Source organism: Lagenorhynchus albirostris, chromosome 13, assembly GCF_949774975.1.
Source record: "Lagenorhynchus albirostris chromosome 13, mLagAlb1.1, whole genome shotgun sequence".
Classification (NCBI taxonomy): domain Eukaryota; kingdom Metazoa; phylum Chordata; class Mammalia; order Artiodactyla; family Delphinidae; genus Lagenorhynchus; species Lagenorhynchus albirostris.
The window spans coordinates 24,455,659-24,470,102 of record NC_083107.1 but is presented as its reverse complement, the minus strand read 5'-3'; the positions used below and the strand labels follow the sequence as shown (position 1 = coordinate 24,470,102).

General features: G+C 36.3%; 1 protein-coding gene across 3 annotated transcripts in view; it reads right to left on the bottom strand.

Moving 5' to 3' along the window:
* GCFC2 (GC-rich sequence DNA-binding factor 2) overlaps positions 1-14,444 on the bottom strand; it is a 74,839-nt gene that overhangs the window by 41,554 nt on the left and 18,841 nt on the right. For all 3 annotated transcript variants that reach the window (XM_060168543.1, XM_060168544.1, XM_060168545.1), the window contains exons 3-4: positions 12,021-12,242; positions 10,798-10,898 (exon numbers count right to left, since the gene is read on the bottom strand). In XM_060168543.1, the coding sequence (XP_060024526.1) occupies positions 10,798-10,898; positions 12,021-12,242 (323 nt within the window). The remainder of the gene's footprint in view (positions 1-10,797; positions 10,899-12,020; positions 12,243-14,444) is intronic.

Below are 14,444 nucleotides of genomic sequence, written 5' to 3'. Positions count from 1 at the left end.
AAAGATCTATGGGATAATATAAAGCTTGCCAGTGGTTAGAGGTCCCGCTCTGCCAACAATCAGCCTGGCAGTGGTCCTCGCTGCAGAGAGTGCAGTGAGAAGAGGATCGTAGCCTTCTCCCTGGGGCCCTCCAGGCCCTCTGGCCTCAGGCTGGAGGGTGAGCTGGGGGCTCAGGGACAGGCTGAGGGCTGTGTCCTGCAGAGCTCCAGAGCCCTCGCCAGGGCCACCCACTGGTGGGGTCCAGGCCTTGAAGCAGCCCCGAACTGCTCCCCCATCCCCACCTCTGGGACTTAACGGCAGTAGCAGTCTCCATGGGTCACAGTCCATGGAGGCCCCAGCAACTGGAGTACATGGACACTGCCGTTAAGGTAGGATACTTCCGCACTCCCATGAAGCCGGGCACAGCCACATGCCTCCTTGCAGCTAAGGAAGTCTGAGCAGAAGTGACATGTATAGCACTGAGCTGCGGTACTTGACTCAAAGGCTTCTCTTCCCTGCCGCAAGGACCTTGGATGTTCTGACTCCAGTCATGCTTGTGGAAAGTTCTATGCTCTCCTTCCTGCTCCTGCTGCCTCAACAATGTTGCTTCAATTAAAGTTACTGTCCCTTGAAGAGTGGGTTCTGTCTCCTCCAGGCCCACAAGGGCCAGGGCAGGATACAGGCTCCTCCCCAGCCCACAGCCCCACCCACACTTTGGGCAAAGATGACTTGCGCTACAGTTGCTTTTATGTACCAGGAGTGGTGACTTTTAGTATGGTCTGCTGTTTTCTCAACTTTACAATTTTCAATTAGTTCCAAGGGCTTTTTTTAATCACTTCACTGGTTCCTGGACTAAAGATTTAGAAGGCAGTTTAGATTTAGTCCAGACATTTATGGTCTTACGGATAATTGACTCTATAAATTGTGGAATAAACAGCTTATGCTCATAGAACTGTACAACACAAAGAGTGAACTGTAATAAAAGTTATAGACTTTGGTTAATAATAATGTCTCAGTATCGGTTCATCAATTGCAACAAATGTACCACACTATTGCAAGATGTTAATAATGGGAGAAACTGGGTGAAGAGGGAGAGGTGGGAATGCTGCATATTATCTGCTTAATTTTTTGTGAACCTAAAACTTCTCTAAAAAAAAAAGTCTATTAACTAAAAAATAATAATACGGGCAGGGTGAGTATATGAGGGCATTGATGAAACAAAATTAGCCAATAGTTGGCAATTTTTGAAGCTGAATCATGGTCCACAGAGGGGGATTCATTATATTATTATATGTCCACAATAAAAGTTTTAAAACTCTTAAATATAAAGCGTGCCAATCTATGCATAATAGGAATTTCAGAAGGGGAAGAAAGAGACAAGGGGATTGAAAATGTATTTGAAGAAATTATGGCCGAAAACTTCCCAAACCTAAAGAAGGAAACAGATATCTAGGCACAGGAAGCACAGAGGGTCCCAAACAAGATGAACCCAAGCAGACCTACACCAAGACATATTATGATTAAAGTGGCAAAAGTTAAAGATAAAGAGAGGATTCTAAAGGCACCAAGAGAAAAAGGGTTAATTACAAGGGAACCACCATAAGGCTATTACCTGATTTCCCTATAGAAAACATTGCAGGCCAGAAGGGAGTAAAAAGAGTTAATTACAAGGGAACCACCATAAGGCTATTACCTGATTTTCCTATAGAAAACATTGCAGGACAGAAGGGAGTGGCAAGATATAGTCAAAGTTCTGAAAGAAAAAAATATGCAACCTAGGATACTCTACTCAGCAAGATTATCATTTGGAATAGAAGAAGAGAGACAGAATTTCTCAGAAGAGCAAAAACTAAAAGAATAACAGCAATACTAAACCTATACTAAAAGAAATAATTAAAGGCCTTCTCTAAATAGAAAAGAAGAAGTAATCTGTATAAAAGAGAAAATCAAAAATGGAAAGTAAATCACTTAAGCCAGTATACAGATTAAAGTAAAAAACAAACATTTTTGTGAAAGGGATGATAAACAAAATGAACAGAAAAAGGATGAACATGAAGATGTAAATGAGGGTATCAAAATCATAAAATGCCAGGTAGGAGAGTAAAAAAATGTAGATTTTTAAATTTTAGAATGTGTTCGAGCCTATATGACTATCAGTCTAAAGCAAGTAGATATAGTAATGGTTTAACATATTTGAAAACCATATGGGTTACCACAAATCAAAAAACATACAACAGATTCACAAAAACCAAAAAGAAGAAAACAAGCATAATACAAAAGAAAATCACCAAACCACAAAAGGAAAAAGAAAGGAACAAAGAAAAAATACAAAATCAACTGGAAAACAAGGTTAAAAATGGCAATAAATACATATCTATCAATAATTACCTTAAATGTCAATGGACTAAATGCTGCAATCAAAAAATACAGAGTGGCAGATTGGATTAAAAAACAAGAGCCTACCATATGCTGTCTACAAGAGACCCACTTAAGAGTGAAGGACACAGACTGAAAGTGAAGGGATGGAAAAAGATAACCATGCAAATAGAAATGACAAGAAAGCAGGGGTAGCACTACTCATATCAGGCAAAATGGACTTTAAAACAAAGGCCATAAAGAAAAAGAACACTATATAATGATGAAAGGATCAATACAAGAGAAGGATATTACATTTGTCAACATATATGCACCCAATATAGGAGCACCCAAAAACATAAAACAAATACTAACAGACATAAAGGGAAAAAGAGATGGGAGTACAATAATAGTAGGAGACTTAAACACCCTACTCATATCAATGGACAAATCTTCTAGACAGAAAATCAATAACACAGCAGAGATCCTAAATGATACACTAGAGCATTTAGACTTAATTGATATTTTCAGGACATTATATCCAAAAAACCCAATACACAGTCTTTTCAAGTACACATGGAACATTCTCTAGGGTTGACCACATACTGAGGCACAAAACAAGCCTCAACAAATTTAAGAGCATAGAAATTTTTTCAAGAAGGTTTTCTAACCACAGCAGCATGAAACTGAAATCAACCACAAAAAAAGAAACGAGAAAAAAAAAGATTACCTGGAGACTAAACAACATGCTACCAAAAAACCCAATGGGTCAATGATGAAATCAAAGAGGAAATTAAAAAATACCTTGAGACAAATGACAATGAAAATACAATCATACAAAAATCCATGGGCTACAGCAGAGCAGTTCTTAGAGGGCAGTTCATTGTGATACAGGCCTCCCTCAAAGAACAAGAAAAATCTCAAATAAAAACCTACCCTAACACCTAAAAGAATTAGAAAAAGAACAAACAAAACCCAAAGTAAGCAGAAGGAAGGAAATAATAAGGACCAGAGAGGAAATAAATGAAATAGGGATTAAAAAAACAATAGAAAGAAATCAATAAAACCAAGAGCTGGTTCTTTGAAAGGATAAACAAGACAAACCTCTAGACAGGCTCACCAAGAAGAAAAGAGGGGAATCAAATAAACAAAATGAGAAATGAAAGAGGAGAAATCACAACTGATACTGCAGAAATACAAAAACCCATAAGCGAATACTATGAACAATCATATGCCAACAAATTGAACAACCTAGAAGAAATGGACAAGTTTCTAGAAACATCCCATCAAAATTGAATCAAGAAGAAATAGATACTTTGGAGAGACCAATCATTGGAAGTGAAACAGAATCTGTAATAAAAAAACTCTGTACAAACAAAAGTCCAGGGCCTGACAGCTTCACAGGCGAATCCTACCAAGCACACAAAAAAGGACTCATATTTATTGATCCTTCTCAAATTCTTCCCAAAGAGTGAAGAGGAGGGAAAACTCCCAAAGACATTCTATGAAGCCGTCATCACCCTGATACCAAAACCAGACAAAGACACTACAAAAGAAGAAAATTACAGGCCAGTATCTTTGATGATTACAGATGCAAAAATTCTCAATAAAATACTAGCAAACTGAATCCAACAACACATAAGAAAGATCATACACTATGACCAGGTTGGATTCATCCCAGGGTCACAAGGATGGTTCAAAATGTGCAAATCAATCAATGTGATATACCACACTGACACAGAAAAGACAAAAACTACATGATCATCTCAACAGATACAGACAAAATTCAACATTCATTTATGATAAAAACTCATACCAAACTGGGTATAGAGAGAACATATTTCAACATAATAAAAACTATGACAAACCTACAGCCAATATAATACTCAGTGGTGAAAAACTGAAAGCCTTCACGCTAAAATCTAGATCAACACAAGGATGCTCACTCTCACCTCTTCTATTCAACCTAGTACTGGAAGTCCTAGCCACAGTAATCAGACAAGAAAAAGAAATAAAAGGGATCCAAATTGGAAGGGAAGAGGTAAAATTGTCATTATATGACATATGTAGAAAACCCTAATGACCTACAGAAAAACTATCAGAACTGATAAACGAATTCACAAGGTAGCCAGGATACAAGATTAACACACGGAAATTGGTTGCATTTCTTTACACTAATAATGAAATACCAGAAAGGGAAAGAAAAAAAAAATCCCTTTTAAAATTGTATCAAAAAAGAAAATACTTAGGAATAAACCTCACCAAGGAGGTGAAAGATATATGCTGAGAAATATAAAACATGAATAAAGGAAACTGAAAATGATTTAAAGAAATGGGAGATATCCCATGCTCTTGGATTGGAATAATTAATATTGTTAAAAAGGCCATGCTACCCAAAGCAATCTACAGATTTAATCTGATCCCTATCAAATTACCCATACTATTTTTCACCGAACTACAACAAATAATCATAAAATTTATATAGAACCATAAAATACCCAGAATTGCCAAAGCAATCCTGAAGAAAATGAACAAAGCTGGAGGTATAACCCTCCCAAACTTCAGACAATCCTAGAAAGCCACAGTAATAAAAACAGCATGGTACCGGCACAAAAACAGACATATGGATCAATGGAAAAGAAAAGAGAGACCAGAAATAAATCCACACACCTATGGTCAATTAATCTTCAACAAAGGAGGCAAGAATATACAATGGAGAAAAGACAGTCTCTTCAGGAAGTGGTGTTGGGAAAGTTGGACAGCCACATGTAAATCAATGAAGTTAGAACATACCCTTACTCCATACACAAAAAAATAAACTCAAAATGGCTTACAGACTTAAATATAAGACATGACACCATAAAACTCTTAGAAGAGAACATAGACAAAACATTCTCTGAAATAAATCATACCAATGTTTTCTTAGGTCAGTCTCCCAAGGCAACAGAAATAGAAGCAAAAATAAACAAGTTGGACCTAATCAAACGTATAAGCTTTTGCACAGCAAAGGAAACCATAAACAAAATGAAAAGACAACCTACAGACTGGAAGAAAATATCTGCAAATGATGTAACCGACAGGGGCTTAATTTCCAAAATCTACAAACAGCTCACACAACTCAGTAACAAAAAAAACCAACCCAATAGAAAAATGGGCAGAAGACCTAAATAGAAATTTCTCTAAAAAGACATACAGATGTCCAACAGGCACATGAAAAGATGCTGAATACTGATAATTATTAGAAAAATGCAAAACAAAATTACAATGAGGTATCACCTCACACCAGTCAGAATGGCCATCATTAAAAAGTATACAAATAACAAATGCTGGAGAGGGTATGGAGAAAAGGGAACCCTCCTACACTGTTGTTGGGAAGGCTAATTGGTGCAGCCACTGTGGAAAACAGTATGGAGGTTCCTCAAAAAACTAAAAATGGAGTTGCCATATGATCTTGCAATCCCACTCCTGGGCATATATCCAGAGAAAACTGTAATTCAAAAAGATACATGCACCCCAATGTTCACTGCAACACTATTTACAATAGCCAAGACATGGAAACAACCTAAATGTCCACTGAAGATGAATGGATAAAGATGATGTGGTACATATATACAATGGAATACTGCTCAGCCATAAAAAGGAATGAAATAATGCCATTTGCAGCAACATGGATGGCCCTAGATATTATCATACTAAGTGAAGTAAGTCAGAAAGAGAAAGACAAATACCATATGATATCACTTATATGTGGAGTCTAAAATATGACAGAAATGAACGTATCTACAAAACAGAAACACACTCACAGACATAGAGAACAGACTTGTGGTTGCCAAGGGGGAGTGGGGGAGAGGTACATTGGGAGTTTGGGATTAGCAGATGGAAACTATTATATACAGAATGGATAATCAACAAGGTCCTACTCTATAGCCCAGGGAACTCTATTCAATATCCTGTGATAAATCATAATGGAAAAGAATATGAAAAAGAATGTATATATATGTATAACTGAATCACTTTCCTGTACAGTAGAAATTAACACAATATTGTAAATAAATTATACTTCAGTAAAATAAATTAAAACGACAAACCAAATACTGGTTTTTCATGATAGATATTGCCACCTAACTCCAGTCTAATGAAAGGAAAGCAAATGGAAGTCTGCTGGTGGGTTTCTAGGTAAAGCTTTTAATTTTCTTTAAGCCACCATTATTTGGGTTTTCTGTTAATTGTAGAGGAATGTATTCCTAGCTAATACATGTTGTAACTCAGTACATTTCATATTACTGTCCTCTGGCTCATCGTAACTCACTCATCACCATCATGCTTAGAATGTTGAAAAGGTTCTGAAGAACCTGTTTTAGAAAAGGATATGTGAAGAAGTGGACCAGATAATTAGTCAACTCAATGGCTAAACTATACTTTTTATATTTTCCACGAGACTCCATCATTTCTCATATCAATTCTTACCAAGTCTCCTATCCAGTTCGAATCATACTTACAAATTCCCAAATTAACCAGACCTTTTCAAACTTCATGTCTTCACCCCTGATATCCTCTTTTGCTTCAAATCCCTTACATCATAAACATCTTTCAAAGACTCATTCAAATTTGACCATTTACTTACAGGCTTTTCCAAACCTTCCCATCCACCCTCTCGCCTACAAAACTGACCACTCACTTGTTCCTTTGTGCTATTTCAGAACCCTGTACAGAATTCAGTCACAGAACCTTGTAAGATTTTACTATAATTATTTTGTTTAGCTGTCTCTCCCCTGCAAAGATTGTACATGCTTTTGTCTACCACTGTTAAGTAGTTATAGAGGCTACACGGTGATCCCCAAAAGATATGCCCAGGTTCTAAAATCCCAAACCTGTGAATGAATATTACCTTATATGGCAAAAGATGTGATTAAGTTCAGGTTCTGGAGAATAGGAGCTTATCCTGGATTATCTAAATGAGTCCTAATTGTAATTACATGTAGCCTCATAGAAAAGAAGGAGAGAGAGTTTGGGATGCAAAAAGAGGAGGTGATGTGAAGATGGAGTAGAGAGATACAGCTATATGCCAAGGAACGCCAACAGCCAACAGAAGCTAAAATAGTCAAGGAACAGATTATCCTCTAGAGCTTTTTGGAAGGAGTGTAGCCATATCAACACCTTGATTTTGGACTTCTGGCCTCCAAAAGTGTGAGAAAATAGAATTTGGTTGTTTCAAGTCATTCAGTTTGTAGTAATTTGTTAGAGCAGTCACAGGAAACGAGTACAGTGCCATGCAGTAAGTCTTTAATAAAGAAATCAGTAAATGCACCCACATCAGTAATAAAAATGCAAATCAAATAAACCTGAGATTCCATTTTCACCAAGTGAACTTATACCTAAAGCTGGCAAGATTATGGTAAAACATTCCCATAATAACAGTGGCATTACAGAGTGATCTAAATTTTCTCTAGAAGACAACAGAGAAAAATGTAGTAAGTGCCATAAAAATGTTCATCTTCTTTACTAGTAATACCATGCTTGGCCATTACCCTAAGAGAAAAGTTCAAAAAACACACATCGGAACAAAAGAAAGGAAAAAAAAAAGGAAGGAAAAAAACCAAGCAAATATTTACCAGTTCTTACTAATAGCAAAAAAATTCAGATCGCAAATAACTAAAAAAAAAAAAAATGGCTCAGAGACTTCTAAATTGTAACTGAAGGCTTACTTTTACTTAGCTTTTTAGTTTTAATAACATGAAGATCGTACAATACTTTCTTGCTTAAAAGAACAAAAAATCTTTCAAAGCACTCCTATTAAAAAGATTAAAAATAAAACTTGCATTTGTTATACAATTTATAAGCACTTTGACTTAAATTAGACCATTATAACTTTGAGCCTTACAGCCACCTACTCAGGTAGGTAACATTATCATTCCCACTTTATTATTCCCAATTTATTGATGAGAAAACTGAGATTTAGAAAAATGAAATTATTTTCTCAAAGTCATACAAATAATTATTGAGCTCTCACAATATTAGGCACTATGGGATATAACACTGAAAAACGTAGTTAATAATTCTTGACTTCAGGGAGAGTGTATTTTAGTGGTAGAGCCACAACCCAAATCTAGGACTTTCTACCCCAAGTATAATACTTTTTTTTGTTTGTTAGTTTTGTTTTAACCCTCACTATTTATTTGTTTGAACTTCACATTTAGGCATCTACCATATAACTGTAAAATTAAAAGTAAAAAAGATGGTTCCCTCAAGGGACTTGCAATATGTAGAAAGTATTTATAATCTAGTGGGAAAAGAACATAATGTACATGGTATAGTGGGTTGAATGATGGCCTCCCTAGATAGGTCTATATCCTAACCCCTGGAACCTCTGAATATGACCTCATTTGGAAAAAGGGTCTTTGTGGTTATAACTAAGTGAAGAATCTCAAGATGAGATCATCCTGGATTATCCAAGTAGACCCTAAATCCAATGACAAGTATCCTCATAAGAGACACACAAATTAGAGGCATAGAGAAGGCCATGTGGAGAAGGAGGTAGAGACAGAAGTTACGTAGTCACAAAGCAAGAAATACCTGGAGCTACCAGAACTTACAAAAAGCAAAAAAGAATTCTCTGCTGGGAGATTCAATGCAATCCCTACCAAAATACCAATGAAATATTTCATGGAACTAGAACAAGTAATTTTGACATTTATATGCAACTATAAAAGACCCTGAAACAGCCAAAGCAATCTTAAGAAAGAACAAAGCTAGAGATTTCAAGCTCCCTGGTTTCACATTATATATTTCAAACTATATTGTAATCAAAACAGTATGTTACTGTCACAAAAACAGACACATAGATCAATGGAACAGAATAGAGAGCCCAGATATAAACCCATACTTATATGGTCCATTAATCTACAACAAAGGTGACAAGGATATACGATGCGGGACAAGATAGTCCCTTCAATAAATGGTGCTGGGAAAACTGGACAGCTACATGCAAAAGAATGAAACTGGACCACTTTCTTATACCATATACAAAACTCATTTTTGAAACCATAAAACTAGAAGAAAACAGGTAGTATGCTCTTCAACATGAGTCTCAGCAATATTTTTTGGACATGTCTTCTCAGACAAGGGCAATAAAAGCAAAGATAATCACATCAGACTACAAATTGAAAACCTTCTGCACAAGCAAAGGAAACCATCAATAAAACAAAAAGGCACTCTGCTGAATGGGAGGAGGTATCTGCAAATGATATATCTGATAAATTGTTAATATTCAAATTATATAAAGAACTCATACACCTCAATATCAAAAAAACAATCTGATCAAAAAATACACAGAGGATCTAAAAAGACATTTCTTCAAAGAAGATTTACAAATGGCCAACAGAAACATGGAAAGATGCTCAACATCACTAAACATCAGGGAGATGCAAATCAACACCAAAATAAGATACCTCATACCTATTAGAATGGTTATTATCAAAAAGACAACAAACAACAAGGGTTGGCAAGGATGTGGAGAAAAGGGAACCCTTGTGCATTGTTGGTGGGAATGTAAATTGGTGCAGCCACCACAGAAAACAGCATGGAGATTCCTCAAAATATTAAAAATAGAACTACCATATGATCCTGCAATTCCACTCTGGGTAATTACCTGAAGAAAACAAAAATGTTAATTTGAAAAGTTATATGCAACTCTATGCTCATTGCAGCATTATTCACAACTGCCAAGATATGGAAGCAACTTAAGTGTCCATTTATATACAAATAGATAAAGAATATGTGGTATATATACACAACTGAATATTATTCAGCCATAAAAATGAATGAAATCATGCCATTTGCAACAACATGGATGGACATAGAGGGTATTATGCTAAGTCTAACAAGACAGAGAAAGACAATCTCTTTGATCTCACTTATATGTGGAATCTAAAAAATGAAACAAACAAAACAGAAACAGACAATATCGACACAAAGAGGAAACTGGTGGTTGCCTGAGGGGAGGCGGATGGGGGTAGGGTGAAGTAAGTGAAGGGGATTAAGAGGTACAAACTTCCAGTTATAAAATAAGTCACAGGGATATGATATACAGCATAAAGAACATAGTCAATTACACTGTAATAATTTTGCATGGTGAAAGACTGTTACTAGACTTATCATGGTGATTTATTTCATAATGTATTTAAAAGTCAATCACTATCTTGTATACCTGAAACTAACATAATACTGTTATGTCAACTCTACTTCAATTAAAAAAAGAAAAAGGGGGGAAAAAAAGGAAAAAAAAAAAAAGAATTCTTTCTTAGGGCCTTCAAAAGGAGCACAGCCCTGTCAACACCTTGAATTGAGACTTCTAGCCTCAACAACTGTGAGAGAATAAATGTCTGTTGTTTTAGCCATCAAGTTTGTGGTAATTTGTTACAGTAGCCACAGGAAACTAATACATATGGCATAAAAGATTATTACCTTTGTGATTTTAACTGCTCTTCTCATCTGCTGCTGTTCCCAAATATCTTGATATTTTTTATCTTCTTCACTATCTTCACTTGTTTCTTCATTTCTGGTTGCTTGAAAAAAAAGTTCATGTACAAATATTCCATATTTTTCCATTCTAATAGCAGCAGCAATTAGCAATTGGGGAGCTTATAAATGGCTTAGCAGCTCTTTATATGTGTTAACCTTTTCTTCACAATTCATAATTCACTCTCTCTTTATAAATAAAGAAACTAAGATAACAGGATGTTACATAACACAGTCCTCTATCTAAGGACTGTGTTGAACCTAGGACCTGAATCTAGCAATCTGACTTCAGAATCTGCATTTATCACCAAACTGTCTCACTCAAAACATGATGGTGTCACATATGAAAAAGCTTGGAATGCAACATTTGGTTTTATCAGAGATTCTCAATTCTACCTGAGAATCTAAACATGCAAAAATAATTTCTGGGTTAATAGGAACCAAAAGTCTCATTCTGAAATAGTATTATTTGAAATGACAAAAACTTGGTAAAACATTATTGTTTATAAATGAGAAATGTGAAAATAGTTCTTTGATACCTAAGGATTATTGGTTGAGGAAAACTTTTTACTAGAGCAGGGAAGATTTTAACACATGACACCAAAATCCTACTGATGTTTCCATGTTAAAAAAAAATCTTATAAAGGTGACAATAGAAGTTTTCAATATCAAAAATAGGAGGGCTTCCCTGGTGGCGCAGTGGTTGAGAGTCCGCCTGCCGATGCAGGGGACATGGGTTCGTGCCCTGGTCCGGGAAGATCCCACATGCCGCGTAGCGGCTGGGCCCGTGAGCCATGGCCGCTGAGCCTGCGCGTCTGGAGCCTGTGCTCCGCAATGGGAGAGGCCACAACAGTGAGAGGCCCACATAACGCAAAAAAAAAAAATAAATAAAAAAAAATAGGAAACTCTACAAATTTTTTAACCTGTCAAGAAAGATCAAGTGGAGATCAGATAACAGTAAACATTATTATTGCATGTACCCTTTGATAACATTTTGATACAGACATGTATTTTAGAAGACATGATGTCAGTAAATTGGTATTTAAAAAATAAACAACCTTTAGAAAAGGAGATACTACATTATGTTTTTATGGATATTTTTATCATAAATTATATTCTAATGAAAAATGCCTTAATGTTCATTTATTATAAATAAATTAAATATGTACCTGTTGTTTCAGCCATCTTTTGTCTAAGTGTTTGAGGCTTTGGGGTAAATGGTATTATATTTTCATGATCATCAGGCTCACTCTCAGGATATTCAGTGTTTTTCTTCACACCAGAGATGGTGAAGGCATGTTTTACATCCAAAGAAATATAGTCCTCTTGGGCCCTGGCCAATTCACGTTTTCGGTAGGCTGCCTGAATAAAAGCTGCATCAGGGATATTTACTGAAAGAAACAAAGAGGAGGACATTGAAAACAAAATACTAACAGAGAGAAATATTCCTCAAATTTAAAGGAAAAGAGCACCGTTTTTCCAATTTTTTCACTATTTTGATATAATGACTCAAAATCTGTTTCAATAGAAGATAATTATTTTGATAGAGATTAAATATAAATTAAAGAAATGAAACAAATCTAGAAGTATCAGAAAATATTGAAACGACTCCAATTTATCTTTTTTCTACCTTCTTCATCAGGTGTTTTGCTGACTTTTTGTTGAGGGCTACTTCTCATTTCCAGAAGCTCTGAAATTATCAGGGTAGGGATGTGGAGAGGGCTGAGCATGGAGTTACTCTTGGAGCATGGAGGGTAGAATGATAAGTGGTAGAGCAGTCTGCCTTATAAAGTAACAGGGACATTCTACTATGACCTGCCCCTCGCCTTTGGGCATCCAGGCACACAGGGAGTGAGAAACAGACTAAAACCCAGCACACATTCAAATCAGCCTCCAAGGTCCTGTGGCGATTCTCACATGAATAAACATAAGTTAAAAAGTATAAAAGAAATAATCAGGTAATTTACCAGGTTTAAAATACTTAAGGGACAACATCTTTTAATAGAGGATTGTTTTATTTTTTCTTCATTTTATTCAGTACAAACTTCATTAATATACGCTCTTCTAACTCAAAACAAGTTTCTTCATGCATGATCTAAGCTGAAATTTATCTTTACACTCTGGAAACAAATGGTTTCTTAAGCAAAATACTAAGGTAAACAAAATAGCAAGAGAAATCATTGTTTCAAGCACTTCAAGATATTAATTAGGAATACCAAGCCACTGAGTAAAATTTTCTATCCTTTCCCACAAATTGGTCCAAATCCTTTGAGAAATAAATAGAAAAGATGCCATATGCCAGGAGATACACAAATACTCTGATTTTTGAAAGAGATAGAGATTTCAGAAATTATAGATCAATATACTTGACACCAGAACTAAGGAAAACAAGTAGTACTTGAATTAATTATGAAGCAGTAAGTGATGAACACTAGAAAGCAACATAAGCTCATTAAAAACAAGGAATATTAAATAAGTGATTTACTTTTTATAGACTAGAATTTCTTGTAGAATAGTACCAGGAAAATGATGCAGGTAAGGTGTCTCTTCATCCTCCCAAAACACTCAGGATAATGGCAGCATTTCTTGACCCTGGCTATATGCATTAGAATCACCTGGGAAGGTTGATAATCTGATAACTAGTCTCCCATCCAAAACACAGGATCTAAATGCAGTTGATCTGAGGTGGAGTTGAGCAGCAGTATGTTTTTATAGCCCCCTAGGGGATTTTTTTTTTTTTTTTTTTTTTTTTTTTGCAGTACGCGGGACTCTCACTGCTGTGGCCTCTCCCGTTGCGGAGCACAGGCTCCGGACGCGCAGGCTCAGCGGCCATGGCTCACGGACCCAGCCGCTCCGCGACATGTGGGATCCTCCCGGACCGGGGCACGAACCCGTGTCCCCTGCATCGGCAGGCGGACTCTCAACCACTGAGCCACCAGGGAAGCCCCCTAGGGGATTTTAATGGGTCACCAGTTAAGATGATACACTTAGGTTCAAATATTCAAGTGTATAAATACAGAAACAGAAATACTTGAAGCAATTCACCAGCAAGTGATTTGGTGGGGTTTAATTAATAAATCACAAGCAATGGGCTCACTAGTGAGATACTAGTGTTACATAAAGCTAATCCTCTCTCAAACTACAATAAAGAAATATAAGTTCAAGGAAGAGAAGAGTATTCTATCCTGTCCTGTCTATATCTAACACCTAGCTCAAGGGTTCCCACATAGCAGATGTTGGTCAGACATGAGATGAATTAATGTTAGTATATTGCTTTATAATAATAAAAACATCATGTTTTTGTAGATTTATAACTCAAAAATAATTTTCACATAGATCATCCTATCTGAGGAGTAGAGGTTATGAGGGGGATCAAGATGGCAGAGTAGGAGCTCACCTCTCCCCACGAACACATAAAAAATACATCTACATGTGAAACAATTCTCATAGAAAACCAACTGGAAACAGACAGATCTCCCACATAACCAAAGCCGCAAGAAAGATCTCCATGTAACTGGGTAGGACAGGAAAAAAAAAAAAAAAGCGACAGGACCTGTGCCCCTGGGAGAGATCTGTAAAGGAGAGAAGGTCCA